Source organism: Corylus avellana, chromosome 7 (genome assembly GCF_965113065.1).
Source record: "Corylus avellana chromosome 7, dhCorAvel1.hap1.2, whole genome shotgun sequence".
NCBI classification, from domain to species: Eukaryota; Viridiplantae; Streptophyta; class Magnoliopsida; order Fagales; family Betulaceae; genus Corylus; species Corylus avellana.
Genome location: NC_142496.1, coordinates 5,417,727 through 5,443,485, shown reverse-complemented (window position 1 = coordinate 5,443,485; position 25,759 = coordinate 5,417,727). Strand labels below are relative to the sequence as shown.

The following is a 25,759-nucleotide window of genomic DNA, read 5'->3' as shown; positions in this document are numbered from 1 at the left end:
ATTTAATAAACTAGGTTAAAGAAATTTTCTCCACTCTAATTTGAAGAAAAACTTTGTTCTAAACACTTAATTACACTCATAATGGCGTCTGAAATCTATATAAATAGAATTTACCATGAATCCATAGATAATAAGAAGCATCTCATCATATTATTAAATTATAGGCCATGATTCAGGTTCCAACACTAATTGGTAGCAATCAAACCAAAACCCCAACCTTATTCTGACATCCACACCACAAAAGACTACCAAGACAATCACTTCACTCAACTGAAAACTCAAACAACATTGTGTGTTTGTGCTTCTCACCAGGTTGAACAACAACAGACGGGAAGTTGGGTTGGTTTATGGCATTTGGGAATCCCTGTGTCTCTAGACATAGCCCGCCATGCTTTTCATAAACAGCATCTCCTTTACCGACAACCCCTTTCACATAATTCCCTGTATAAAACTGCATCCCGGCTGCATTGGTCCACAGGTTAAGCACCCTAGAGCTTGATGGATCCTTCACCTTTGCAGCATGTTTCAACCCTGCAGATTTCTCTTCCCCACAGTCTAGCACAAAGTTGTGGTCGTACCCTAAACCGACCTCGTGGATCGACTCGCCTACCCTCTTCTCTGTAGTGAAATCGAAGGGAGTGTCTTTAACTGGCATGATTTCGCCAGTCGGGATTGTGTTCTCATCCACGGGAGTAACATGGTTCGCCCAAATCTGAATTGTATGGTCAAGTACGTTCCCGGAGTTGTGGCCGGCTAAGTTCCAGTACGTGTGTTGAGCTAAGCTGATTGGAGTTGCCTTGTTCTCTGCCACAGCTTCCATGTCAAGCCTCATTGTTGTGCTCGAAGTAAGCGTGTACGTTGCAGTCACAGAGACATCGCCCGGGTAACCTAGAGCCAAAAGCAAATAAGATAGAAGAAGAAAACAACACAGAGAGAGAGAGAGAGAGAGAGAGAGAGAGAGAGAGAGAGTTATATATACCTTCCTCCCCATCACAAGAGTGATATTTAAAAGTGATCGATGGGTTCTCTCCCTTTTTATATTCGGCTACCTCCCACAACTTCTTATCAAATCCATTGTGCCCACCTAAGGAAAGGGGGAAACAAAGATGAAGGAAAAAGAGATCAATATTACTCATCCTAATGGAAATAGTGAAAATTTACTGTCGATGATTCAAGCCAAACAACCAAGGATAATCACAGATCATAAAGTACAAGTACCAACCACACCCTAAAAGGTCAATTAAAAGGTAATGTAGAAGGAGCTTTAAACATTTAACATCTCAAATGATCAGTTTTTGACAAGCACCAGCACTCGGGATGGAGATTAAAGTTTATGTCAAGTGAACACAGAAGAATTAAGGCTTGGGGAAACCAAAAGTTTGTTTTTTGTAGCACTTTCGACGTTCAAACAACAAATTAGCAGCAATTTTGGCTACTTCCACAAGGAATTAAATAGATGACTTTCATTTTTTTTTTTTTTTTTTGATTGACATGTCCGCACAAGAGGGGGGAGGGGAATTCGAATTAGTGACCTCCGCTTCATTAGGCGTGATCCCAACCAATTGAGCTACCTCTTGGGGACAAATAAATGACTTTTCATACCAAACTGCCAAGAAAAGATTGATACAAAAAGCTCAAAGGATGAAGAGTTTGACAATTGTCATACCATGGAGACTGTTTGGGGCCTTGTTGATGGGCAAAGAGTATTCAATCCCATTGAGTGTAAACCTTCCATCTTTGATTCTGTTAGCAACCCTACCCACAATGCAGCCAAAATAGGGGGCAGCACCTTTCTGATTATGAATTCATTAACAACACAAAACTATGAGAACACATCAATGCTTGTCAATTGAGAATATTAAAACAAGGATCCGGCTTACATGCTGTTATTTTAATAACAGTATGTATGCTGTAGTTTAATCAACAGTCAAGATTAAATTTTTCAAAATCTCTCTTTATTTTTTCTCTCCTATTAAAAGCTTTTAAAAGTAAATCAACTTTAAGATTCAATCTTGATTGTTGATTAAACTACATCATACATGTTGTAGTTTAATCACAGCATGTAAGCCCGATCCTTAAAACAGTAAAACGAAACAAATGGTTTAACGGGTATTGCTATGGCCAAACTCACATTTTTATGTGTTAAATCATCACTTATCCTAAAAGCTTAAGAAATTGACAAATTTAATTATTTAATTAATATTCTAATACTCCCCATCATATGTGGGTTCAAACTCCCCCTTAACAAGTAAGTGAGGCTCAACATATAAAATATTTGAAATGTCGGGTGAATTGTAGAGTCTCATATGGCTCTGAATCATTAAATTAATATTCTAACATCATCATGAATGATAAATTGAACCATTGAACCAAAATTGAATGACATTGCAGAAAAAAGTGGATAGAAATCACATTATCATCAAATTGTAAGACTTTCTCAGATAAATCCCTTTCCTTCAAATCTCCAATAACCACAACACCATAAAATGAACAGAACTTAAATCATCATCATCATCATCAAATTGCAATCCTTTACAAAACAAATTCTCTTGCTTCCACCAAAATAAATAAAAATAAAAAATAAATCCAACCCTGCAGAAATCAATACACCCCAGAACCAAATTCATCATCATGAGATCACCATCAAGGGACTCAAAATCAAATGGGTTTGCAGAATTTTACCAGATATGGTTCGACAGAGTCGAATCCAAGAACAACATCAGCCAATTTCCCTTCAAGACCCAGAGAATCAAAACATCAGTAACATTCCCACAAGCCCAGGAAAAGAAAAAAATCCTTGTTTATCGTAAAAGAGACAGAGATGCAAAGCGCATATAATACCATCTTTGCCAGGCACAGACAAGGAAGTGATGGTGCAGCCGAGGTTGGTGATGAGGACACGCATGGTTCCATTGTTGAGTTCGAAGAGCTCCGGCTTCAGGTTCTGATCTGCCATTGGATTCTCTCTCATTGGAGAACTCCCAGTTTGAGAGAGTTTTGTATAAGAAGAGGAATCAGATACTATACGATGATGATGAGTTATGATAGAGAGAACACGGGCGTCATGCACGCCCGTGTTTTTTATTATTTTTTAATATATATATATTTTTTAATTATAATATTAAAAAATATTATAATTTAGACGACGAAGAAGACGAGACGTCTAAACCATCAGCTGAAAAGCCTATCCAGGTCCCTCCTTATTTTGAAGACTCACAAGACTACTATCCCTATCCAGGGGTTGACGACATGTGAATGCTTGGGCTCATAACGACCCTTAGATTTCAGTTTTATCTAGCCTCTCAAACGGCTAGTTTTCTCAGGTTTTCCCAAGATTGGCTCCATAACAGCCAGAATTGTTCAGTTCTGCAGAGCTAGCTCATAATGGCTGGTTTTTGAGTTTTGGTTTCGGTTCTCTTTGATCTTAGACGGATCACTGTTCATTTCTATTTGGAGTTACTGTGCAAAATCAATGTTCACTTTTACTGTTCATGTCCGGACGACACGCGCAGGATCACTGTTCAGATGCACTGTTCACTCACTGTTCAAGATTTATCTGCCGACACTACAGTGCCAACAGCTACTGTTTCTGATTGATTCCTTTCACTGTTCAGACTGACGCAGACGTGCCTTTACTGTTTACTTTTACTATTTTCTTTTGATCGCATTAACGCGGCTCATGATTGTAATTTGTTTTTTATGCTTTGATATCAGCCTATATAACGGGCTCCCCTCCCCCATTGTAAGGTAGATGTTTTTTGAGCGACTCTATCCTCCTCAGAAACTATCTAGCCAGTTTCCCTAGTTTCTCTTCTTGTATCATCTCTTCTCTATCCCTTACTTCAGTAAGTTCTAACGCTTACTCCTGTAAGAGTCTTATAACAGAAGAATTAGATCGCAACTGATTATTTAATTCTTCTGTTAGTTCTAAGAGAATGCAGATTTTTTTAATATTAAAATATATTATTTTAATATTAAAAAATAATAAAAAACACGGGCGTGCATCGCGACATCATCGCTCATCACGCTCGTGTATCACTACTATACGATAGGGTGAATGAAAACAGCACGCGGCATGCTCAAAATTTTTTTTTTTTTTTTGCATTAAAATATTTAAAAAAATGTTTTCCTTCACGGCGTGCTAAGCACGTCGTGTAATCTGTATCATGGCTCTATATATCAAATGTTGGACACGTGGCACAAATGATGTCATCTTTCTCCGACTAAAGTTACGGTCCGTTTAACATTTCTAATTCTTTAAGGTTTAGAGGAATGATACAGTCCAAACTTACGTTACCTTATCTTCTGTTGGTTTTTTTGTCCCGCCACGTCAGCTTTGTTGGCCCGAGAAAAGCGGATTCACATCGCTGGATTCCCGGGTGCCTCTTCTCGCGAGCGAGAAACTGTGGCTATGCTGAGGTTTAGAAGGAGACTGCCACGTCATTTCTCGGCAACCAAACTGCAACAACATCAACAGCTGAAGCAATTGGTCTCCATCTTACTCAAATACCCATCAAGGCGCCAAGCCACCCAACAAGTCCACTCTCACTTCATCACCTCTGGGTTACTACACAACCACCACCACCACCACCACCACTCTGCCTCCTATATTCTTCTTTTCAACACTTTACTTCGCCGCTACTCTCTCGGCCAATCCCCTTTGGAAGCTTTCCTTTTCTACAAGCACCTCAGCTGCAATCTTTCCTTTGACAGCTTCACCTACACTTTCCTTCTCCATGCGTGCTCCAACTTTGGCTCCACCCCTGCAGGTCTTCAACTCCATGCTATCATCCTCAAAGTTGGTTTTCAATCCCATGTTTACGTACAAACTGCTTTGGTGTATGTGTATGCTGTTTGTGGGTCTTTATTTGAAGCTCTGCATGTGTTTTACGAAATGCCTGAGAGAAACACCGTCACCTGGAATGTGGTGATCACCGGTTTGACGAAATGGGGTCACCTCCAACTTGCTCGTTCTCTCTTTGATCAGATGCCAACTCGGACTGTTGTGTCCTGGACTGCTATCATCGATGGGTACACACGCATGAATCTGCCTGATGAAGCTTTGGCTTTGTTTAGAAGAATGATTATTGATGATGGTATAGAACCCACTGAAGTTACCCTTCTGGTCATTTTTCCGGCCATTTCAAATCTCGGGACTCTTAAAAATTGCCAATCAGTTCACGCTTATGGAGAGAAAAGAGGATTTAATGCGTCTGACATACGCATTACAAATTCTCTCATAGACTCATATGCAAAATGCGGGTGCATAAAGAGTGCATCGAGATTCTTTGAGGAGATATCTGGCCAGAGGAAAAATTTGGTGTCTTGGACATCTTTAATCTCTGGTTTTGCGATGCATGGTATGGGAAAAGAAGCTCTAGAGAGTTTTGAAAGGATGGAGGAAGTTGGTATGAAGCCAAATCGGGTGACTTTCTTGAGTGTTTTAAATGCTTGTAGTCATGGAGGCCTGGTTGATGAGGGGCTAAAATTTTTCAACAAGATGGTAAATGGGACGTGTCAAGTTGTGCCTGATATCAAGCACTATGGGTGTTTAATAGATATGTTGGGGAGGGCAGGGAGGTTAGAAGAAGCAGAGAAGATGGCATTCGAGATACCAGCTGAGATTCTAAATGTCGTGATTTGGAGGACACTTTTAGGTGCTTGCAGCTTTCATGGTAATGTTGAGATGGGTGAGCGTGTTACCAGGAAGATATTGGAGATGGAGAGAGCATATGGGGGGGATTATGTGCTCATGTCCAACATCTTGGCTGGTGTTGGAATGTTTGGAGATGCTGAGAGGTTGAGAAAATTGATGGATGAGAGGAATGTCTTCAAAGTTCCAGGCCACAGTTTGGTCTAACTGAAGGTAAAGATGGGTTGTCATGGTCTAGACAGATTGTCCTATATGTGAATGCTAGGTTGATAAGGAAACTGCTTAACGTAATGACAGATATCTCATCCTTCTAGGAGTGCTTTTGTGTTGGTTGAGACTGTCTTTCATGGGGTCCCTTCTCTTAACTTTTGCTTTTTTATTGGATAATTTTGGAATCTGCATTAAAAAAAAAAAAAAAAAAAATGGTTATGCTGTTTATTTGAAGGATGAATAGGTTGTCGACAAGAATGCAGGAACCCAAAAGGCTTCAGTCCTGGACTTGCTGAGGATATACTCTTTTGGGGATAATCAAATTTCAATCCCAAAATCCTACTTTCTCCTCTCAAGTGAATTCTAACCCTAGTTATTTGCATGAAGGGAGGAGCAGTTCAATCCAAGCATTAGTGGCACCTATGGATTTGGAGGATAGGAGCATTCCATTTTTAACAGCAATTGCAGCCAACAATGGAACATCTGGCTTATTTGAGGTGATTCTCATTATTCTATGAAGTTGGCTCTCACAGGATGCCGATATACTGTCCCTTGCAATTTAAAGCAAGACGTGGATAGCAATAGTTTTATGAGGACCTTGAGGGTTCACTAATCGGCCTAATTATGTTCTATAAATGGAAAGTATCCTTTTTTCAGGCAGATTGGTGGTTGAGTTTCACAGTTCATGGATGGATCTACGCTCCATTAGTAATTTGGATCATTGCCCATTATTCCCAAGATGAGGTAAAATCTACTGGGATTCATTTCCCAAGATGAGGTTGATATGGAAGAGAGAATAGATAAGGATTTTTCAGCGGTTGATCATAATGGTTCGTGTGCCCAGACAAGCCTCACATTGAAACCAAAAAGAAATATCAGTACAAAAAGATATTCAGGAGATATGTACTTTCTTCTATGCCTAAAACTTCATTGTTCAACTGCAGGCACCCCCTGTGATAGTATTCTCTTCAGCTTGTGTAGGATTGGCAGGCCAGAGATTTTCCTTATATGTTATTTTGTCTAGTCTTTGATTTTATTTGGTGATGATTTCAATACCATCAAATTGACAGATTTTTACTGTGTTTTTGTGATGTCTAATGATATAGAATTATGTTGTAGATACTAACCAAAAAATCGCCCTTTATGACACATGGAATTGATGTTACATTAGTCCAAGCAAATTTGTCTCGAGAGTCTTCTTTTGGTATAGGTGCCCTTAAGCTTTTCTTGGAAGTATCTGTGAAATCATTAAGACATATTTTTATTGTCCAGAAAATCACTTGGATACTTCCGAAATCAAGTTATTAGAAAAGCAATAGTCATGTTTTATATAGGATGGAGTCCACCGCAGCAAGATTTGGTTCCTCTATTCATGTGTGATGTGCCAAGACTAGGATGTCAGGGCTTTGCTAGTAATTTGAGAAGTTATGTTGAATGCTGAGCAATGGTTTCGTATGTTGTTAAGAGCTTCATCCTTAAAGGGCTGCTTAAACCTGAATTGATTCTCATAACTGGCTAAGTACTGTTGTTCTTGACTATACCATCTTAGACAACCCTTTTCCATCTTATATACGTTTTGTAGAATGACGTACAGTTGATACCTCATGTCTATCCCTTGAAATGCGAGCTTATCATTATGCATCGAGTGTACATAGACCTGAAGGATAACAGATTGATTGTTTTGTTTGTTTCTCAGACTCTATATGAGAATCTTGCTTCGAAGGCTTGCCCTTGGCCTATATATTTGAATTAAGGTAAACAAGGTTTCCTTGGCTATTGTCATACTTCACATAGGCAATCAAGTATGATGTTGGAGCCTAATTAGGAGGCACACTCTGTAAAGCATAATAAATGGCTAGGGACTCATGGAGTACAAAAGACAAGCTATCTAACCCCCTGCAGTAACAGAAATAAGGGGCCATCCTTTTTACATTAAAGCTGCCCAATAGATGCAAATGGAAATAGTAATTTATGCCTGGTTATTGTTTTTGGACCACAAATGAAAAAATGTCTCCAGTGTCAAATGCCAATTGCATTTACTTGGAGACAATTGTTGAGTTTTTGTGAAGACTAGGATCTCTTAAAAGTGGAATTGTTGTGATTTTAATCATCCTAGAAGCTATTATTCTGAGAGCTGTATAATCAGTGACGCTTAATTGCAGGAGTAGGGCTGTTTCTGTTGTGGTTTTTGAAGAGAACGCAATTGGGTCGAGTTCTTCAGGTGAGTTTTGGTTTTTTTGATCTGGGTCTTCCATAAATTTGCTTCACTAAGATGATCCATTTGAAAGTTTATACAAGGAAGTATAAAACTGCGATGGCCTGCATAATCATTTTTTTATTTTTTATTTTTGAAACATGCATAATCAGTTTATAGCAGCTGAATTGGAAAAATATATCATATGCTTGACTTTTATTATATCCTTCAAACTTTGTCCCCAAGAAAAGAAACATATTGTAAGTTTTGACTTCTAAATTCAGAGTCATATTAAAACAAATGTTATGGATTACGTACAAACTTGGAAATCGTCTGAACTTGCTTCCCAAGTAACAAGTGGGATGTTTCTAATATTTTTATTCTTCATAATAAATATTTTAAATTTATTTTCTTTGTTGAAAAAATAAAAAAATAAATATTGCCCGGTCCTATATAAAATGATGAAGTTATTGAACATTTAGATCAATCTTTCATCGCAGACTCAGAATCTCATTGCCCCTCTTTCATTGTTGCAGCAGGTAAGATAAGATCTATATATTTTGCTGCAATAGACACTGCCGCCGCAATAGAAACTATTGTAGCAATGGTGTCACTAACACCGCAAAAGCGGCTCGCCGCCAGTGTGCTTAAATGTGGTAAAAGAAAAGTGTGGCTCGATCCCAACGAGACCAACGATATTTCCATGGCCAATTCAAGTATGTATACTTTTTGCTTACCACTTCTTAGTTGATTAGCTATATTTTATCGGATGACATAACTGAGATGACATAACAATGAAAATTCAATCCTTATTTTTTTTAATTTTTTTTTTTAAATGCCAGTCGTATACCGATTTACTAATTAATAGACTGTTATACGATTACCATACAACTGAGATAACGTGATCATAAAAATCAACTTTTGAATCAACAGGAGCTTATAAAACTGCAAAATTGTCACGTCATTCTATTGTATGATAGAGGTATATTAATATAGTAAATAGCATTTATCTTTGTTTTCATTGCTCAGGAAACAACCCTTATTATGTGCTTTGCAGGGATGGCCATAAGAAAGCTTGTAAAGGGTGGTTTCATAGTGAAGAAACCAAAGAAAATCCATTCACGTTCACGGTGGCGGGAAGCACAAAAAGCAGAAAGAAAAGGTAGGCACTCAGGAGGAGATGGGAAGCGGAAGGGGACAAAAGAGGCAAGGCTGCCGTCAAAGACGCTGTGGATGAGGAGGATGAGAGTGTTGCGGCGGCTGCTTCGAAAGTATCGTGAGTTGAAGAAGATTGATCGGCACATGTACCATGAGATGTACATGAGGGTGAAGGGAAATGTTTTCAAGAATAAACGCCTGATTATGGAGAACATTCACAAGCTCAGGGCTGAAAAGGCTAGAGACAAACCACTTCACTTCTCTATCAAATATTTGAGGCCATGAAAGCCAAGAGGAAAGACTAATGGGCCAAGTGATGAATTTATTATATTGATTAACTTTAGTGTTCATTGAGGAAAGTTTTGCAAATGAGTAATGTTATTTAGTAGACTGTTATACGACTGTCATACAATTGGAATAACGTGTTAGTGAAAATCAATTTTTTTTTTTTAACAGATGTTGATCAAATGGCTGATTTTCACTATCACATCATCTAGTTGTACCATAGTCGTATATTAGCCTACTAAATAGCATTAATCTTTACAAATATACGTGAGTATTTTACTTTTTCTTTTTGCATGATTATGTATTTTACAATTATGTGATGTTACTGATTCAAAAGAGTTTTGTATGTTGCTACTTGTTCAATTGATTTACTTCAATTTTTTTTTTTTTTTGACATGTCCACACAAGAGGGGAAGAGAAATTTGAACTAATGGTATCCACTTCATGATTAAGCTATCCCTTGTATATAACTGATTCACTTCATAAAAAAAAAAAAACATAAAAAATAGGTGGATGGGTGGTCACCCATCACCCCCTTTGCGAATGAGGGCATTAAATTGAATTCACCCTTCCATCTTTTGCTTCTTCTTTCCCTTTATTATTATTTTTTTTTTTTGGGTCGGGTCCATGCGTTAAAGTTGAGGTGATACTTTTGTATACGTGGAGCTATTTATTGGGTCTAAAGATAATCATAGACCTACATGTCACAATTTTCATTAAAAACCTTAATGGCACGTATGTAGAGAAAGCAATTGGATAACAGAGCATACCTAAAACCTAATTTGATAAAAGATTAAACCCTAAAAGGACCTTTACACTATTTTTCCCATATCAAATTGTTAAAATCTCTATTCGAAACTAGGAACTAGTGTTAGAATCTTAACAAATTCTTGAAAACCATTGAGAATCCTACCAAGACTTGACGTTTCTTTTTAAATGGATCTTTCATTCAAATGCATAAACAGAACAATGATGTTTCCATAATCTTACGAAAAGAAAAAAGAAAAATGATGGAACATCAATCCCACATAGTTGAGGGTTCTGTTTTTATTTCTCAACATATCGTAACACCAATTTATTATCTAATATTTGTATAAATCATCATGCTTTTCCTGCTGAACCAAATAGATGCATCTTCTCTGCAACCACAGCTTTCATGGCTTCCTTGGCAGATGCCATAACATGGACTAGATCTTTACTAGGGTTGTTCAATGAGTCCATGTAAGCCTTCCTCACTTCAGTATTTACATTGAACTTTCTGACACCCCGGTCAATACAATCCTGTTCAAGGAAGTTAAACAAACAGCTCATATAATGTTAATCAAACTCAAAGCCATTCACTAAAGTTAGTGCAAAGATTACATGTATGAAAATCTGTCTTTGAAATGTGAAAAAAAAAAAAAAAATTAATTCTGGAAATTAGTATTATATAAATAAGTGTACCTTGATAAGTTCCTTGGACAAGCCAGAAGCTCCATGAAGCACAATAAAAACTCCTTTCTTCAAACTCAAAGCATGCAAATCCTGAATGTAGATGGAAGTTAGAATCAGTAAAGTAGCTAATTTCAATGAGGATTGAGTCCAAAGACCCTGCAAACATATATATATAGTTTCCATTCTGAGAGGCAAAATGCCATCTGGCTTGTATGGATATTAAGCATCATTGAGTTATAAGGATGTTATTTCTGAAACACTAGATGATTTCCCACAATGATCTGTAATCACAATACAAATTTAGCTAATTATTATTATGATAAATTGATATTTTGAATAGCCAAAAAGCTAAATAATAATAATAATAATGTTCAATATATTTCATTACCAAAGATTTTTTACCAGTTAAAGTACAACAGAAATTTCAAATCTAAACCATGTAACACAATAATTCTAGAACAATGAAAATGCACCAACCTTCATGTACCAAAATCTGGTTAGCATTAAGGACAAGTAACCAACCAAATTCTGTATTTCTTTAATAGGGTTACATCAATTACACAGAAGTCAGAGAGTGTCTTAACTCTAATTGATTATTAAACTATAAGGTGTTAAAATATGTATATAGATATACTTTACCTTAAGCAAATCAAGTCTGAGATTTGGGCCACTTGCAGGGTATTTTCCATGCACATTTCCAATACACACTGCCAAAGCATCTATGCCAGTCTCAACAATGAATTCTTGAGCCTGAAATTCAAGAGGCCGATTGTAATGAAATTGGAACATTAAGTGCAAAAAAGGAAAGCTGGCTTTAGCCAATTCAAAAGAGAATTCACCTGATTAATATCAGTAAGTCTTGCTTCATAATCTTCAACAGTCAGGTCATCCTCTGTTCCTGACAACCTCCCTAGTTCAGCTTCCACCAGCATACCTTTTGAGCGAGCCAATAATGAAATGAACTTTGTGTATAATACATTGTCCTTGAATGAAAGATGTGAACCATCTACCATAACTGAATCAAATCCCTGGTATTGTCGGATTCAAAAATTGCAATGTGACCATTAGTTATTACTGAATTGAAATCAAAGAGAATTATCAATCTTACTACAAACTATGCTCAAACAGGGTGACAGCAAAATTTATGACTTTGATATTAAACAAAAAGAAAACTTACCAACTCAAGAGCTTCCACCAGATCTTGCTTTGAAGTTCCATGATCAAAGTGAACAGAAATGGGAACCTGCCATTCATGTATAAGCATTACCTCCTACATCTTGATATACATGGCAGCACTATCGTTATCACATGACAGGTGTTGGTTTATGTGTGAAGGCCAAAACACCGACATATCTTACCTCAAGTATAAAGAGTTAAAAAAAGTTTGGTAACATAAACCCGTTGGAAAAATTTGAATGGGTTGCAGCACAAAAATGGGCTCATGGTTTGTTAAGTGATCTGGTATTTGGATTATGAGAGAGAAATCCTTTGGAGGATTGTACTGCATTTTTCCTCATAGTCGTGTATGTGTTTATTTCATGGATGGCCTGAGGAAGTAAGCCAAAAGGCTAAATCATATAATTATGTTATTACTATGTGGTTGTTTGCTCCTTTATTTTCTCAATATATTCTTGTTAGTCTATACCCACATAACACATGGTTTACTTTCTTTTTAGCTTTTTCTTCTTTTTTTTTTTTTTTTTTTTAAGTTTTCTTTGTTCCTTTCATTTTTTTTGGTGAAAAGAATCTTATTAATCAAAGAAACATAACATATCCAAGATCTCTTTCTTGGTAGGAATAACTTCTTCAGAGAAAGAAAATTCCAGGAATGATATCAAGAAATATTACCAAAAAATCAAATATTAATGCTAAAAAGAGAAGCACTCCAAGTAGAACAAAATCAATTCAGCAGAAAGTTGTGCATATAATTCTGAAGGACTGTTTTCATTGCTCAAGCTGCATAGCCGATATATAAAAAAGAAATCGGTACTCAGAGGCATCTACATATATATGTACTCTAAGCCAAACAGATTTTCACCAAACATAACCATTACTTTTTGAGTACGTATATAGAATGATTGATAGACATTCAAGTAAAACCATGGCCTTCCAGCCTTACAGTGCTTTTCACCTGGATATACAAATAATGGTTATTTATTTTCCTTTTTTAACCTTTCAGTGCTTTTGACTTTTGACCCTGTTTCTTCTTCTTCCTTTTTCTTTAATTATCCTTTTTAATATTTTTTATTTATCCATTCTTTTACTTTTCACTTTTGTTCAGTATATGAAATCGCACTTACACTGGCTTGTTCAGCAGCAGAGACACAACAGGCAACCAAAGGAATTCCTCCTTGCTTTAAGGCACCAGGATGGATCTGGAAAAGAACAAAGTTAGGCAGAAAATTTCCTGAGACCATGATTCTTCAAAAGAAAAAAATATGTTCTGTGAATCATTTTACTGATACAGAAGCATCACTGAAAAAAAAACTAATTTGCTCCTGATTCATCCTCCCTAGCACAAACTTTGAGTAGCAAGTATGAATTTGTTAGAATAACTTACAATGTTGAAATTTATTTGTAAGTATCTTAACTTAAAAATAATTTTAGAAAATTCATCCAGTGGATGCATAACTTATATTAATTCAGTATATTTAGTTCTTCAATTTGTAATTTATAATGTAAGACAGATTAATGTAATAAAGTAAGATTTTTTAACATTTATAAACTTGTTCGAAAGAAGTGAAGAAATCATGGATGAATTTTTAGACCTTTCTCTGGAGTAACTTCTTTCTGTATGTGCTAGACTTTGGGGCAGATGCAATGCATGCATAAAGAAAAAGGAAAAGAACATGGGTAAACTACCTTTGATGTAAAAAGAAAAAAAAGAAAAAAAAAACACTCACCAGCCTCTCTACAAAAATCCAAAACAGAAAGAGAGCTCATGGTCATGGGGTTCAAAAGATTGAAGTTTCTATAGAACTGTTTACCATGCTTGAAATGGGGCAACCAATGATTTCTCAGGTTCATCAAAACTCTTGAGTTTTTCTTCCACGTCAAACATAATTTGATCATTTTATATAGTTATCTATCCAACTAAACTGTTGATTTGGATTGAGGGGGTAAACCGAAACCAAAAATTTTAAGTTGCAGCAATTTTAAATTTGCTGGTGTATTTAAGAATGTGGTGATAATTTGAGGGGTAAAGAATCGAGAGATTGGGCCAGTCATAAAAAAGAAATAAATGTATTAAATAAGGGTAGAGAGTGAAATCTAAAGTAGAGCAAAACTAGCTCCATCTACCCTCTTCTATTAAATTTGTGAACGATACCATCTAGTCCTTTACCTACTATATATAGTTGTTATTTGTTGGGGACCTTTTGTCAACTCATTAGATACAACAAATTGACAGCAAGCCTTAAACATTTGATACATCCTTTTTTCATATTAACTTTGTACCCTAAAAATTTGACTATTATGAGCTTGTGTAGCTGAACCTATATGTTTGAGACAACTCTTAAACTAAGTTAATTTTTGTGTGTTGGGGAAGAGATCTGGGCTGTTGGTCAGAGCCCATCATAGGAACTGTAAGACTTAACTGTTTATTTTTCAGTCCCCCACCAAAAAGAAAAAGAAAAACGAAAAGTTGAACAACGTCTTGCGTGGTGCCTTTTGTATACTTTTTTGGAAAGAAGCAACCTGGAAACAGGCATAGAAGGAGTTGCACCCACTTCTAGATCTTGGGAAACTGTTTCGTCTGACAAATTCATGCTTAAACTTTAGGAACTTTTAGTCATGATCACAAATCATGGATACAATCACGAAAGATGTTGTTAATGAGTATCAGAGTATCCATGGCTAGAATATCCATCTTCTAAATTGACTGCTTCTAACCTGTAATATGGCAGGACTTTGTTCTTCTTCAGCTGCAGCAACAACTGCCTCAACTCCTTCCAAATTATAAACATTGAAAGCTCCAACAGCATATCCACCCTTTTCTGCATTCTGGATATAGAACAATTTATTCAGTATCAGAGGAAAAAGTAGTCATGAAATCTTTAAAGATTATTTTAATGGCCCTTACGAAAAGAAGCTCTTTCGTTGATGAAGGTCTCACTGGACGAGCCCAGGATTTCACGAGTTCTGCCAGCGCTTTACTGTCACCAACATTACCTATGTAAAGAAGATTTCTGAGGTGTCACACACAAATAAACTTTCAAGCAAAGCTTATAACACTGAAATGAAATAAGAACTCATATTCACCAGGGAAAACAATGTACGGAACTCCTGGATGTCTACTTTCAGGACCCAGCATCCACAATGGAACACCAGCCAATGCTTGTCCAACTATCTTAGCGCATTTTGCTTCAAGGGCTTTTGTAGCAAGATCTGATGAGGTGATTCCACCCTAAAACAGAGTACTGTATTAAGTATGTGGCATTTGAATTTAAGGATTTGGAAATCAGCCCACATGCTCAAATTGATTAAACAAAGATTGAACAGTACATAAAGAACAACATAAGGAAAGTATCACTATTTGCCATATCGATAGAGTGAAAAAGAGAAGAGTATTTGGTCACTTAAACTTAAAAAAGCACCTTTGCAAGAATATAACGAGGTTTTGTAGTGATCCGGCTAACAATTTCCACCAGCGCAGAGCTCACTTTGAAGTTGATCTCCAAACTCTCGGAAGGAGCTGCCCAATGAAAAATGAATTGACACTTGAATAAAGAGGAGGCAGGAAAAACAAGGTATCCCTTGTTTAATTCAGTGTACTTATAATGATATAACCCCTTTTTTTAATTAAGACATTTAGCAACTGCTCTATTATATTTTATCCATAAAGAAATGTATTTTATGTCGCTCAAAGAATGCAATCTACATAATATCTGGTCAAGGAATTGAGGGACTTAGACATGTCAGACACAGAAAACAAAGGAACATGAAACACACTTTTTCCGGTGATGAGCACACGACTGGTCAGTATGAGAGTGTCCTTCTGAGCCCCAAGAAAACAATCTGCCATCTCAGCTGCTCTACTGATTTCCTCTTTCCTCTCTTCTAAAGAGCTCATCGCAAGCTTATCAACAGACACCTATTCATTGCAAAGAAGGCTATTCAGATCTCTTATGGTAACCAATAGAATTTACAACAATAAAACATTGGGTATGAAACTTAGTGCTGGGTCACCTCGATGGTTCTTAAGCTCTGGCCACATTGTAATTTTAGTTCTTCAACCTGTGGATTAGAAGCACAAACCAAAATACAGATATCAACATATCCGAGGAAAGAAAGAAATAGAATTCTCCAAAATTCACCATTTCAACCTGTTTAGTTGTTTTAGGAACATATGACCCCACAACTATGAGACCACCATTCCTTTCTTTGTTTATTCCTAGATCCTTTGGCAAAATTGGGGCTTGTGGGATAATTCCAATGCGAGTAGAAACAAAACTAGCAGCAGTACGGCATAGGAAACGCTTTCCCTTTAGTTCTGCCTGTCAATTTAACACACCTTATTAAGAAACATACCAATTTTCAAGGAAGAAATTCCAAATAGGACTCAAAATCTTAACAACTGAAAAACAGAACGATTATAACCATCTACCTTGATCATTCCAGCTGCGAATACAGCCATGTCTCTTTCGCTAGCTGCATTAACTATGCATGTTGACCCCTGTTTCATGTAACAAACCAGAACCAAGTTGGTGGAAACCGATCATTTCATCATAAATGTTTAAAAAAAAAATGGTGGAAGCACAGCCAACAGTTTCGTGTCATAGAATCTTAGTAAATTAAGCAGTTAAGGTGCATTAGCACGATACCTGTAAATAGATATACATTCCATGACTTGAGTACACACTCTGATAATTACTAATACATGCCTCATAAAATCCCTCAACAATAATCATACAACTCATAGCCCAATGTTGGATAGTAGTTTATATCCTTTCAATTCTAGTATAAGTTTTTACTTCCATTTATCACTCAATTACTAACATTTATCCATTAAAAATGGATTAAAACCCATTAGTGGATGGATATAATATCATAGGTTGTATTATTTAAATTAGACTTTGCTAATGTATATTCATATTAGACTTTATTGTATGAGTTATAATATTTTTTTTTGCATTCCTCCATAAATCCTTAAAATAAATCTTTCTCCACACGTATTTGAAATGTTATGAACTTTCGAATAATTGGATTCTAAATAAGTATACAAACGAATGAAATAACCATAATTTTTTTTAATGAAAAATAACATTCTAGGACCTTGGTTCCAACATTAAAACTTCACAATATTCTAGATATATTTTCTTCAATGAGAAAGTTAATCTTGCACTAAAGAAAGTTGAATTTTACACTTATTTAATGAATTAACATGTACATACATAAATTTTGTGATAATATTTTATCTTACAAGGTACCACCATATGGTGGTTGCCCCGAAAAACAATATTTCTGCCTCCTCCCCTTACTCTAAAGATTAACATATAGAAGTATCTTCCAGCTATAGACTGATATTGTTCAACTTTTTCAGCGCATCCAAACCCCACACCTTAGGAGTTGGGATAAATGAAATAAAACTAATTGATAACTACAGAGTTGAGTAGGAGAGTGAAACAATGATCACTGCGGTCGATGATTTTACTAAATGCTGCTGCATGCAAATACCATAGTAAGGCAGGACTTAAGAGGGAAAAAACACACTGAGAACGTATATTGGATAAGAAAAGGACTTGCCTATTGAAGTATATTCATGAAATTGTATATCAAAAACAGGAGTTGACTGATTCACCTTGTAGACTTTTATCTCACTGATTAAATTATTAGTACAATTCATGAAACTGTATATCAAAAACAGGAGCTGACTGGTTCACCTTGTAGATTTTTATCCTACTGATTAAATTATTAAGCAGGATTATTTTTTTTAAGATTATGAAATGCTGACCAATCTTCAAATTAAAATGTCAACCTACTCCAGACGATAATTACAAAGAGAGAAAGGTCATAATGCCAATAACTATAACAGAGCAAAACTGAATATTCAAACATTTCTCAAATAAAATTGGTCACAAAAATATCAGGGTTCGATATAAGAAACCTCAAAAATTGCACTACAACGAAACTTACCTATATCAAGATTAACATAAATTATCGCAACATATGCATATCTTGATCATTGATTAGTTTTTGATTTGGGTCCATTGTCCAATGCCACAACCTTAGCTGAACCAAGCCAAGCTTTCACTTGTCTATGATATGGACAATAAACAAACTAAAACAGGTTAAATTTCACGAATCTTCATTTGATCATTTAGTGACAACACTTTTGATCAATTCAAAGAGAATGTCCAACTTCATTATTGTCCAAAGTAGTGTAAAAAGAAGTCCTAGAAAATTTGCTGAAATAACCTCCTTGCTTAGATGCAAGTTTTACCCCTTAAATGACAGTATTTGCAAATTATACCGAAATTGACAAAGATAGATAACCATTTTATGACAAAAGACTCCACCAATTTGTTTGTGGTGCAAGTGTTTCTTCCTTTGTATGTGTGTCTGTCTGTGTGTGCATGCTTTCGTTCACAATATTCTGTACCTTAGGCAGACTGGAAAGACACTCAAAAACAGCCTCTGGTCCACCTTTCCTTAAAACTTGTATAGAAATAGATGTTACACTGCTGGCTGGTATGCGGCCGACTGTTTTCTCCTCCACCCACTATATTTAGATCAAAAAGTTGCAAAGTTACAAGTAAATCTACCGTCTTTAATAGTATATATCAACGGCCACCCACTTCAAACTGAAAAATTAAAAGGTTTGACCTCACGGAGGTTTGAAGATTTGTAGCCGAAAGCAGCATCTTTAGCAAACTCAGTGTCCCCTGCAGGGACAAGCCTAAAGACACCATCATCCATGATTGATGTTATGATTTAGCATCTAATCGTGATTGACTATGAGTCAACACAAAAAAGATTAAAATATATAACTTACTTATCAGAATCTGCAACATAGTGTACATCTTCGAGAGTATAACGCCCTCCTTGAAGAAAAAAGGGGCAGATGATCCATGCATCCATCTCACCTAGTACTGAAACAGCAGCATCAGCTTCCTAAAAGATAGACAATCCCATGTCATGATGTGAATTTAAATTATTCTACAATAAAATTGTAGTTTAAGTTCTCATCCTTGCCTCTGGAAAATGACCACGTAAAGTTGAATCACCTCTCAAAACCACTGTGTAACCAGTGTTCTCAACTGATTTAGCTGCAGTATGTAGGTTTCTGCAGATATCTTTTATCAATGCACTGGCCTGTAAAATGTCAATTTCAAACTCAAAATTACAAGTCTGAATCAAGCAGGCAGTATGTTAACAGCGGAAAGCTGCAGTTTATTAAGAACTTTTTTTCTTATTGAATGAGAAACGAACTTTAAAGATTGAATAACATGTTTTCATGAAATGAGATCTTTACCTTTTCAGAACTCAGTGACCTGGAGTTAGTCAAAATGAAAAAGCATCTAGGATTTTTTCTGAACTGGGCAATAAGTGACTCAACAGTCCTGGAACAAAAAATGTGCAAATTATGATAGCTTGAAATTCATCTTTGGAAGGTGGTTTTGAATTACAGATAAACAATATACAAGTTTCTATAACATGTGGAATGATATGATTAGCACTAATTATGTGACAAAAATGCAGCAGCATTGCCTTACAACTGGATTTGATGATATCTGATAGCATCTACATCATATTTTTACCTTATCAACTATGAAAACATAAAGAACAATTAAAGACACTCACCATTCTGTTAAGACCTCAATATCATGAACAGTTTGTGTTCCAGTTGGATCATCATCCAGAACAACCAAAGTCTTCGAATTGTTCTGATTCAGTCTTTGTATGTCATCGATGGGATCTAGCGGCCATTCAGATGGAAGGGATTGCAAGACAACTTCTTTCTTAAGAACAGGAAGTTTTCCTTCAACAATAACACCTGTGAGTGTCTCATAAACCTGTGGAAATATACATATTGCAGTCAAACCAGTAACTACTTGATTTCAACCATTAGCTGCTGGATTTCAACCATTAGCTGATCTTTTCAGATTTATAACAACTTCACAATTGTGCACTTAAATTTTGATAAAGTTAAAAAATGGGAAAATAAAAGAAAAATGAAGTTTCAGTCTTCCAAGTTCATTAGGTTTCTAATAGATTAGAATTTATAATTGAGTCTACTTATAAAGAGTTCTTCATGTCATTACGTAACTACATTTCAGTATAATTCAGAAAATTTCAAGCCCCACAAGCAGAGAGGCATAAAAATGAAGAACAAATAGTCGAGATAAACCATATCAGTATCACAAAATCTAATCACATGTGCGGAGCAGATAACTGCTGAAAGCATTAACTGACACAAGAAAAATGAAGGAAAAAAAGAAAAATGGACAAGAAGGGGAAGAAATAATGGGGGCCCAAAAACATAAAAGAAACAAATTCAACTAGAATTTACGAGTCAGAGTACCGCAAGAATGTACAAGACTTTAGATAGATTTAATATTGAAAAATATTATAGAAGGAAGAAGACTAGCCTCTCCAATATTAAGCAATGCCCCTCAATGGCATGATACAAATTAAATACAAGAAGGAAATCTAGAGCTAATCTCTTACTCATATTCCATGTTGGAGAAATGGGAATCTAATGTTTCATTAGTTATTACCCTGAAGGGGGTCAAAACAAAATGACTGATATGACTATAAATTAAGACATTATAATAAGTTATTCAACCTAATGTAGTCCATACTAACTTCAGATCACGTGGGGAATTAAGGCTACACACAACAATTATTCACATACAGCAACTTGGGTGATTGATAGATCGTCTTTAACAGGTAGTTGGAACACCATTTCCAAATCTTATCATTTGAATTAAATCTTTATCCAATCAACATGAGCTGTAACTTTAAGTAAGCAAATAGCAAAGGAGTATTATATGAATCTTCTTTTGAAATAATCCATTGAACTTAGTAATTCATTCTCCCACATTTGATCGACTGATTTCGTCAATTGAAATAAAAACCTGGCATAACTTGCCCATACCTTAACTACACCAGCATCATCTTGCCGGCCCCAACCTGCAGCAGAACCTGCTCAATGGTAAAATCACGAAGTATTACTGATATGCTAGCTAACAACTCAAAAGGCACACAAGAAACAATACCAAACAATTTCAGATATTTATCTGAGACACAAGAAAATCAATTTAGAAGATCACGAGAAGGTTTTATTGAAGAAAGTGCCAGAACTCCATCTCTAAGTACCTCAATCATTTAGATGTCTACAGGCCATAAAAAAATATTGTACCATACTAGTTCAACTAGACATCCACATATCTAAGAGAAAAAAAAAAGAAGTATGTGTAAAGGGGTACATAAAAAAAAAAAAGGACTGCAAGGATTGGGGAACATCGAAAAGTATAGAAGGGAAAAGTGTAATAGAAATCTTTTATCTGCAAGAATTATGTAAATTTGATGAAAAAAAAAAAAAAAAGCTTATATGTTAATGTACTATGGATGGGTGTTGGTTTGATTGGGTTTTTCTGGGTTTTTGATTGGTTTGTTTGGGTTTTTCTGGGTTTTTCTGGGTGTTTGATTGGGTTCCTTTGTATACATTATTGTGTACTTAGAGGCGCTTTGCGCTTTTTTTGATATATACTACATTACTTATCAAAAAAAAAAATGTTAATGTACTATGTCTCAGGTCTCAACAATCCTAGAAAATTTACACGCCTCTCTCTCTCTCAAGGCAAAAGTAAGAGTTAAAAGAATAGCCAAGTCACAAGTCAAATACTTTGTCCTACTAGACTGCTCTAGGTTTTTACACTGATCTTATCTATACTTTAGTAGAAGGCTTAGTGCCTTTGTGATCTAGAAAACATGTCTTCTCCATGTTGAAGAATCTAAAACAGATGGATAAGACTATATGATACTATAAAAATTCAGAAGATTACACAGCACCTGATAGGAACAATTGGTGTGCAACAGTGGCAATATGAAGTGGAACTTTACGGAAGGAGCATTCACGAGAAACAATGCCCTGTGGATGATTATAACAATTATCGTTACAACCTCATGGTGAGTTAGTCAAATAAGTTGTTTCCACCAAACAAAAAGAGCATAGGTCAATTTTAGCCTGACCAGGTCCTTCACAAAGATGTCAAGTGCAGAGTATGGTGTATAATCACCATCCAGCATGTGCGGAACACGATTTTCAAACATCCTGCAATCTTGGAAAAATGTATGAGGCTTCTTATCTCAATATAAAATACAAATAACTAAGAAGATAGAGACCATAACCTGATGCAGCTAAACACACAATGATTAAATATTGAGAAACGTAAACTTGACCTTGCATTCCGAAGGTTGATTTCTATTTTTGATAAGGAAGAAGACACATACCAGGATGTCCCCCGACTATTTGTGATGAAATCAAACAACATTCTTGTATTGATACCCAATCGAGCTCCAAATGCCATTGCCTCGGCTGCTGAGGCTATATGAACTCCAGCAAGCAATTGATTAACCATCTTTACACAACTAGAGAACATAATACAAAAGAATAAAGTAGTTAAAATTCACTTCCCTTGCATAATTAGATCACTATGTCAGTATGTCTTATGAAAATGAATAGATAAATTACATTTATTTGTTTTTATTTTGCATATGCAACGATGCATGTGTGTGGAGACAAATATTGACAAATCCGAGTCAGTAAGTACCTTCCAGCCCCACAAACTCCTTTGATAACATAGAGTTTTTCACTCAATGCTGCACCAAATCAGCAAAGTATCAATCACTCAGTTAATACCAAATCAGTGCAACCCACAAGAAAAATTTCATAAACATGCTTATTACCTCTAAGAACTAAACCAGTACTCTTAAGAGCTTCATCTGTACCAGAAGCAATTATCTGAAAAAGATAGTGACCTTTCAGTCAACAGAATCCAAAAGACATGCTTTAGTAAAAAGAAAAGGCAGAATTTTGCACACCGTAAGTGTTCCTGCGGAGGCCCTCTTAACCCCACCAGAAACAGGAGCATCCACTAATTTCAAATTCTTGCCTTCATCTAGGACATTTGCAGATTGATCAATATATGATCACATTATTGAAAGTAAGGCAGAAATGCAAGGAAAAGTAAATAACAAAGAGAGTAAAGGTGGCATTCATAGTTCAGAATAAGAAAGAAACAATAGTTAATATGACACATACAAAAGAACATACTTATTAAGCGTTGTTCTAGTTTGCTCACAAATGCAGGAGAAACGGTGGATGAAAGGATAATTGATGCTCCAGATGGAAGGGCTGTAAAATGCAGAAAATAAGGTTAGTCCTGCTACCAAATAGAGATGATATACTGTAAAAGGTTTTGCATGCCTGAAACTGCGCCAAATTCTCCATATAAAACACTCTCGGCTTGAGCTTCATTCGTGACCATGACTATAAGCACATCAACATCTGAAAGATAAAATGTGTCACAAAAAACTCATGCTTCACAAAATAAATTTCAAATAATTCCAAATTTTTCTCATAAACATCTGACAGAACATTTGCATATCCATTTTTATTTTGCTTATTCTAGAGCTAACTGGAATTAACTAGTCATGTTAGAATATTAAATGTATCATTTCCTATTAACTTAAGCTATTTGGATAAATAGTGGTTCAACATGGTATCAAAGCAAAAGTTCTGAGTTTGAATCTAACTCCACTTTTCAACCCTCATTTTTGCAAAAAATTCCACATATTGGACTTCATTTGTTGAGGGATAGTTTGACCCCACATGTGAAGGGGGTATTAGAATATTCAATTAAATTATTAAATTCACAATTTCTTATCAGTTTAAGCTTTTGAGATAAATGATGATTTGACAAATAAAAAAAGTAGTTTACAATCTATAGGCTACACCTCATGTCTAAACATATACAAGTCAAATTTTATCTTAAGAGGTTTTGGTACAAAATGCATGTTTTTAAGTTATCTGGGATTAGAACTTCAAATCCCCATTTGTTTGTATTTATTTCTTTATTTCATCTAAACGAGTAGTGGTCTATGCCTTGCCCTTAAAAATAATGACACTAGTTTATCTAAATTTGGTGAAGTTTAAAACATTTAAGATCTTGTTCATATAGTATGGTTTCTTTAAAAAGTAATCGTGTATTAGGTACTAACTTGATGTGCTTGCTCTTTTAGTACTGAATGCTGTTTATATGAGACGCCTTACTGTGAATGATCAACAAATTCCTATGACCATCATAGCTCTGCCCCCTTAATGAAGGTGCCCAATATTGTTTAATAATTATAACCAAATTCTAACCTGCAATTTGAAATGTTGGCCAAGGCTTGCAATGATTCTAAAGGTCGACTCATAACTATTGTTCCATAGGGCTGAAAATGCTATACAGTTGTATTGACATATTAGTAAACCTTATGACTGAACTACGTCTTAATCCTAAATTCCTTACTTATACCATCTTAAAAGTCAACACTGATAGCGAGATGCATAATAATACAAAACCAAATTTTACATCAATTTTTTGAAGACTTCAAAAAATAAGAGAGTAAAATACTTCTGAAAAGGCTAATCTCCATTAAGAAAAGAAGAAATATTTTCAGATCAATCCGTTCAATCAATATGAATTTTAACTAACAGCTATAACAAAGATTTTATTAGAAAGTTTTCGGGAAGAAAACCTTCCAATACTTCATGCCAATCACCTTTTCAAAAGCAAGAATCAGTCAATCAAGACCCCACAACGTGTTAACAAATCTATATGGATATAATATAGGTAATCATCATTAGGATCACAAAAATAGTGTTAACTAGCCCAGATGGTTCTTCTTTCGAGGGTGGCCTTTTTTGTGTGAACAACAGCTTTAGAGAAAATTTTGACGCTTGACAATTTGAGAAAGATGAATGTTGTGGTGTTTGCGTGGTGTTGCATGTGTAAGAAGAATGGGGAGTCCATTGACCACTTATTGCTTCATTGTGAAGTCGCGAGAGAACTATGAAGGTATATTCTTAAATTGTTTGGTGTAGAGTGTGTTATGTTGAAACGGGTCATTTTGTTGAACAGTTGGGGCGGTCCGGTTGGGTGCAGTGCAATAAAGGAAGTGTGGAGGCTGGTTCTGATGTGTTTAGTGTGGTGTCTTTGGCGTGAGAAGAATGCTCGGTACTTTGAAGACATAGAGACATCGGTGACAGAATTGCGGATGACTGTGGTAAACACGCCACATATTTGGATCTCAGCACATCATAGCTTATTTGGTTCTAATTTTGCAAATTTTTCAACTTTATGATGTTCTTTTTTTTCATCGTGGGGTTCTCTTGTATATTCCCTGTATATTAAGATTGCGCCCCTCTACACTTTATTTCTGATATGACATCACTGATTAAAAAAAAAAATCACAAAATAGATAAAATGGAACATTGTATCGAAGCATGGCAATTTATATTCTCAACTAATTTCGTTGCAGTAGAAGAAACTAGAGCTTGTGACAAGTGTTCTATCATTTTTCCATACATTCATTCATATATTGGCTTATACTGGTATATAGTTCTTTATGTCTTCAATTACCTTTACATACTTCTGCTGGAGTGTTGCCAATCAAGCCACCCGCTTCTACAAATCGAGTTAACGTTGGTTTATAAACCTGCATCCCAAGAAAGGTGCAAAAATAGATTAATCAAAATGGTATTTGAAATTGATCATCTCAATTTCCAACAAAACTCTATTTTCTAACCAAGAAGAACAATTGATGGAGTTTGC

At 35.7% G+C, this 25,759-nt stretch overlaps 3 protein-coding genes and 1 pseudogene across 7 annotated transcripts in view; 2 read left to right on the top strand and 2 right to left on the bottom strand.

Moving 5' to 3' along the window:
- Positions 1–128: 128 nt before the first annotated feature.
- On the bottom strand, positions 129–3,024 carry LOC132184155 (Galactose mutarotase-like superfamily protein). Its single transcript, XM_059597668.2, has 5 exons — positions 2,842–3,024; positions 2,683–2,732; positions 1,667–1,793; positions 980–1,084; positions 129–888 (listed from the first exon to the last, which is right to left on the bottom strand). Exons 1-5 carry the CDS (start codon positions 2,969–2,971, stop codon positions 263–265), a joined length of 1,038 nt encoding a protein of 345 aa, XP_059453651.2. The 5' UTR covers positions 2,972–3,024; the 3' UTR covers positions 129–262.
- A 1,287-nt stretch (positions 3,025–4,311) lies between these two features.
- On the top strand, positions 4,312–6,943 carry LOC132184387 (pentatricopeptide repeat-containing protein At1g09220, mitochondrial pseudogene; annotated as a pseudogene). The gene is made up of 2 exons (XR_015912913.1): positions 4,312–5,866; positions 6,251–6,943. The product of XR_015912913.1 is annotated as a pentatricopeptide repeat-containing protein At1g09220, mitochondrial pseudogene (transcript).
- Positions 6,944–7,600: 657 nt separating this feature from the next.
- Positions 7,601–9,831, top strand: LOC132184388 (large ribosomal subunit protein eL19y-like). Of its 2 annotated transcripts, none has more exons than XM_059598011.2 (4): positions 7,601–7,617; positions 8,026–8,084; positions 8,594–8,773; positions 9,115–9,831. In XM_059598011.2, the coding sequence occupies exons 3-4, from the start codon at positions 8,662–8,664 to the stop codon at positions 9,498–9,500; spliced, it is 498 nt and encodes a 165-aa protein (XP_059453994.2). In that variant the 5' UTR covers positions 7,601–7,617; positions 8,026–8,084; positions 8,594–8,661; the 3' UTR covers positions 9,501–9,831. The 2 variants fall into 2 exon arrangements, with proteins under 2 accessions (XP_059453994.2, XP_059453995.2); XM_059598012.2 differs by having other exon boundaries at positions 7,602–7,617; positions 8,597–8,773.
- A 594-nt stretch (positions 9,832–10,425) lies between these two features.
- The window catches only part of LOC132184080 (ketose-bisphosphate aldolase class-II family protein), a 32,505-nt gene continuing 17,171 nt past the window's right edge, over positions 10,426–25,759 (bottom strand). For all 3 annotated transcript variants that reach the window (XM_059597566.2, XM_059597568.2, XM_059597569.2), the window contains 30 exons: positions 25,568–25,643; positions 23,368–23,448; positions 23,215–23,295; positions 22,983–23,059; positions 22,848–22,902; positions 22,712–22,760; positions 22,392–22,529; positions 22,131–22,212; positions 21,951–22,029; positions 21,034–21,080; positions 19,737–19,948; positions 19,408–19,495; positions 19,128–19,247; positions 18,928–19,046; positions 18,759–18,831; positions 18,535–18,654; positions 16,540–16,608; positions 16,259–16,429; positions 16,122–16,169; positions 15,885–16,026; positions 15,530–15,627; positions 15,195–15,339; positions 15,016–15,104; positions 14,826–14,936; positions 13,235–13,309; positions 12,112–12,177; positions 11,774–11,962; positions 11,574–11,684; positions 10,944–11,024; positions 10,426–10,781 (listed from right to left, as the gene is read on the bottom strand). In XM_059597566.2, the coding sequence (XP_059453549.2) occupies positions 10,602–10,781; positions 10,944–11,024; positions 11,574–11,684; positions 11,774–11,962; positions 12,112–12,177; positions 13,235–13,309; positions 14,826–14,936; positions 15,016–15,104; positions 15,195–15,339; positions 15,530–15,627; positions 15,885–16,026; positions 16,122–16,169; positions 16,259–16,429; positions 16,540–16,608; positions 18,535–18,654; positions 18,759–18,831; positions 18,928–19,046; positions 19,128–19,247; positions 19,408–19,495; positions 19,737–19,948; positions 21,034–21,080; positions 21,951–22,029; positions 22,131–22,212; positions 22,392–22,529; positions 22,712–22,760; positions 22,848–22,902; positions 22,983–23,059; positions 23,215–23,295; positions 23,368–23,448; positions 25,568–25,643 (3,072 nt within the window). In that variant the 3' untranslated portion in view covers positions 10,426–10,601. The remainder of the gene's footprint in view (positions 10,782–10,943; positions 11,025–11,573; positions 11,685–11,773; positions 11,963–12,111; positions 12,178–13,234; positions 13,310–14,825; positions 14,937–15,015; positions 15,105–15,194; positions 15,340–15,529; positions 15,628–15,884; positions 16,027–16,121; positions 16,170–16,258; positions 16,430–16,539; positions 16,609–18,534; positions 18,655–18,758; positions 18,832–18,927; positions 19,047–19,127; positions 19,248–19,407; positions 19,496–19,736; positions 19,949–21,033; positions 21,081–21,950; positions 22,030–22,130; positions 22,213–22,391; positions 22,530–22,711; positions 22,761–22,847; positions 22,903–22,982; positions 23,060–23,214; positions 23,296–23,367; positions 23,449–25,567; positions 25,644–25,759) is intronic.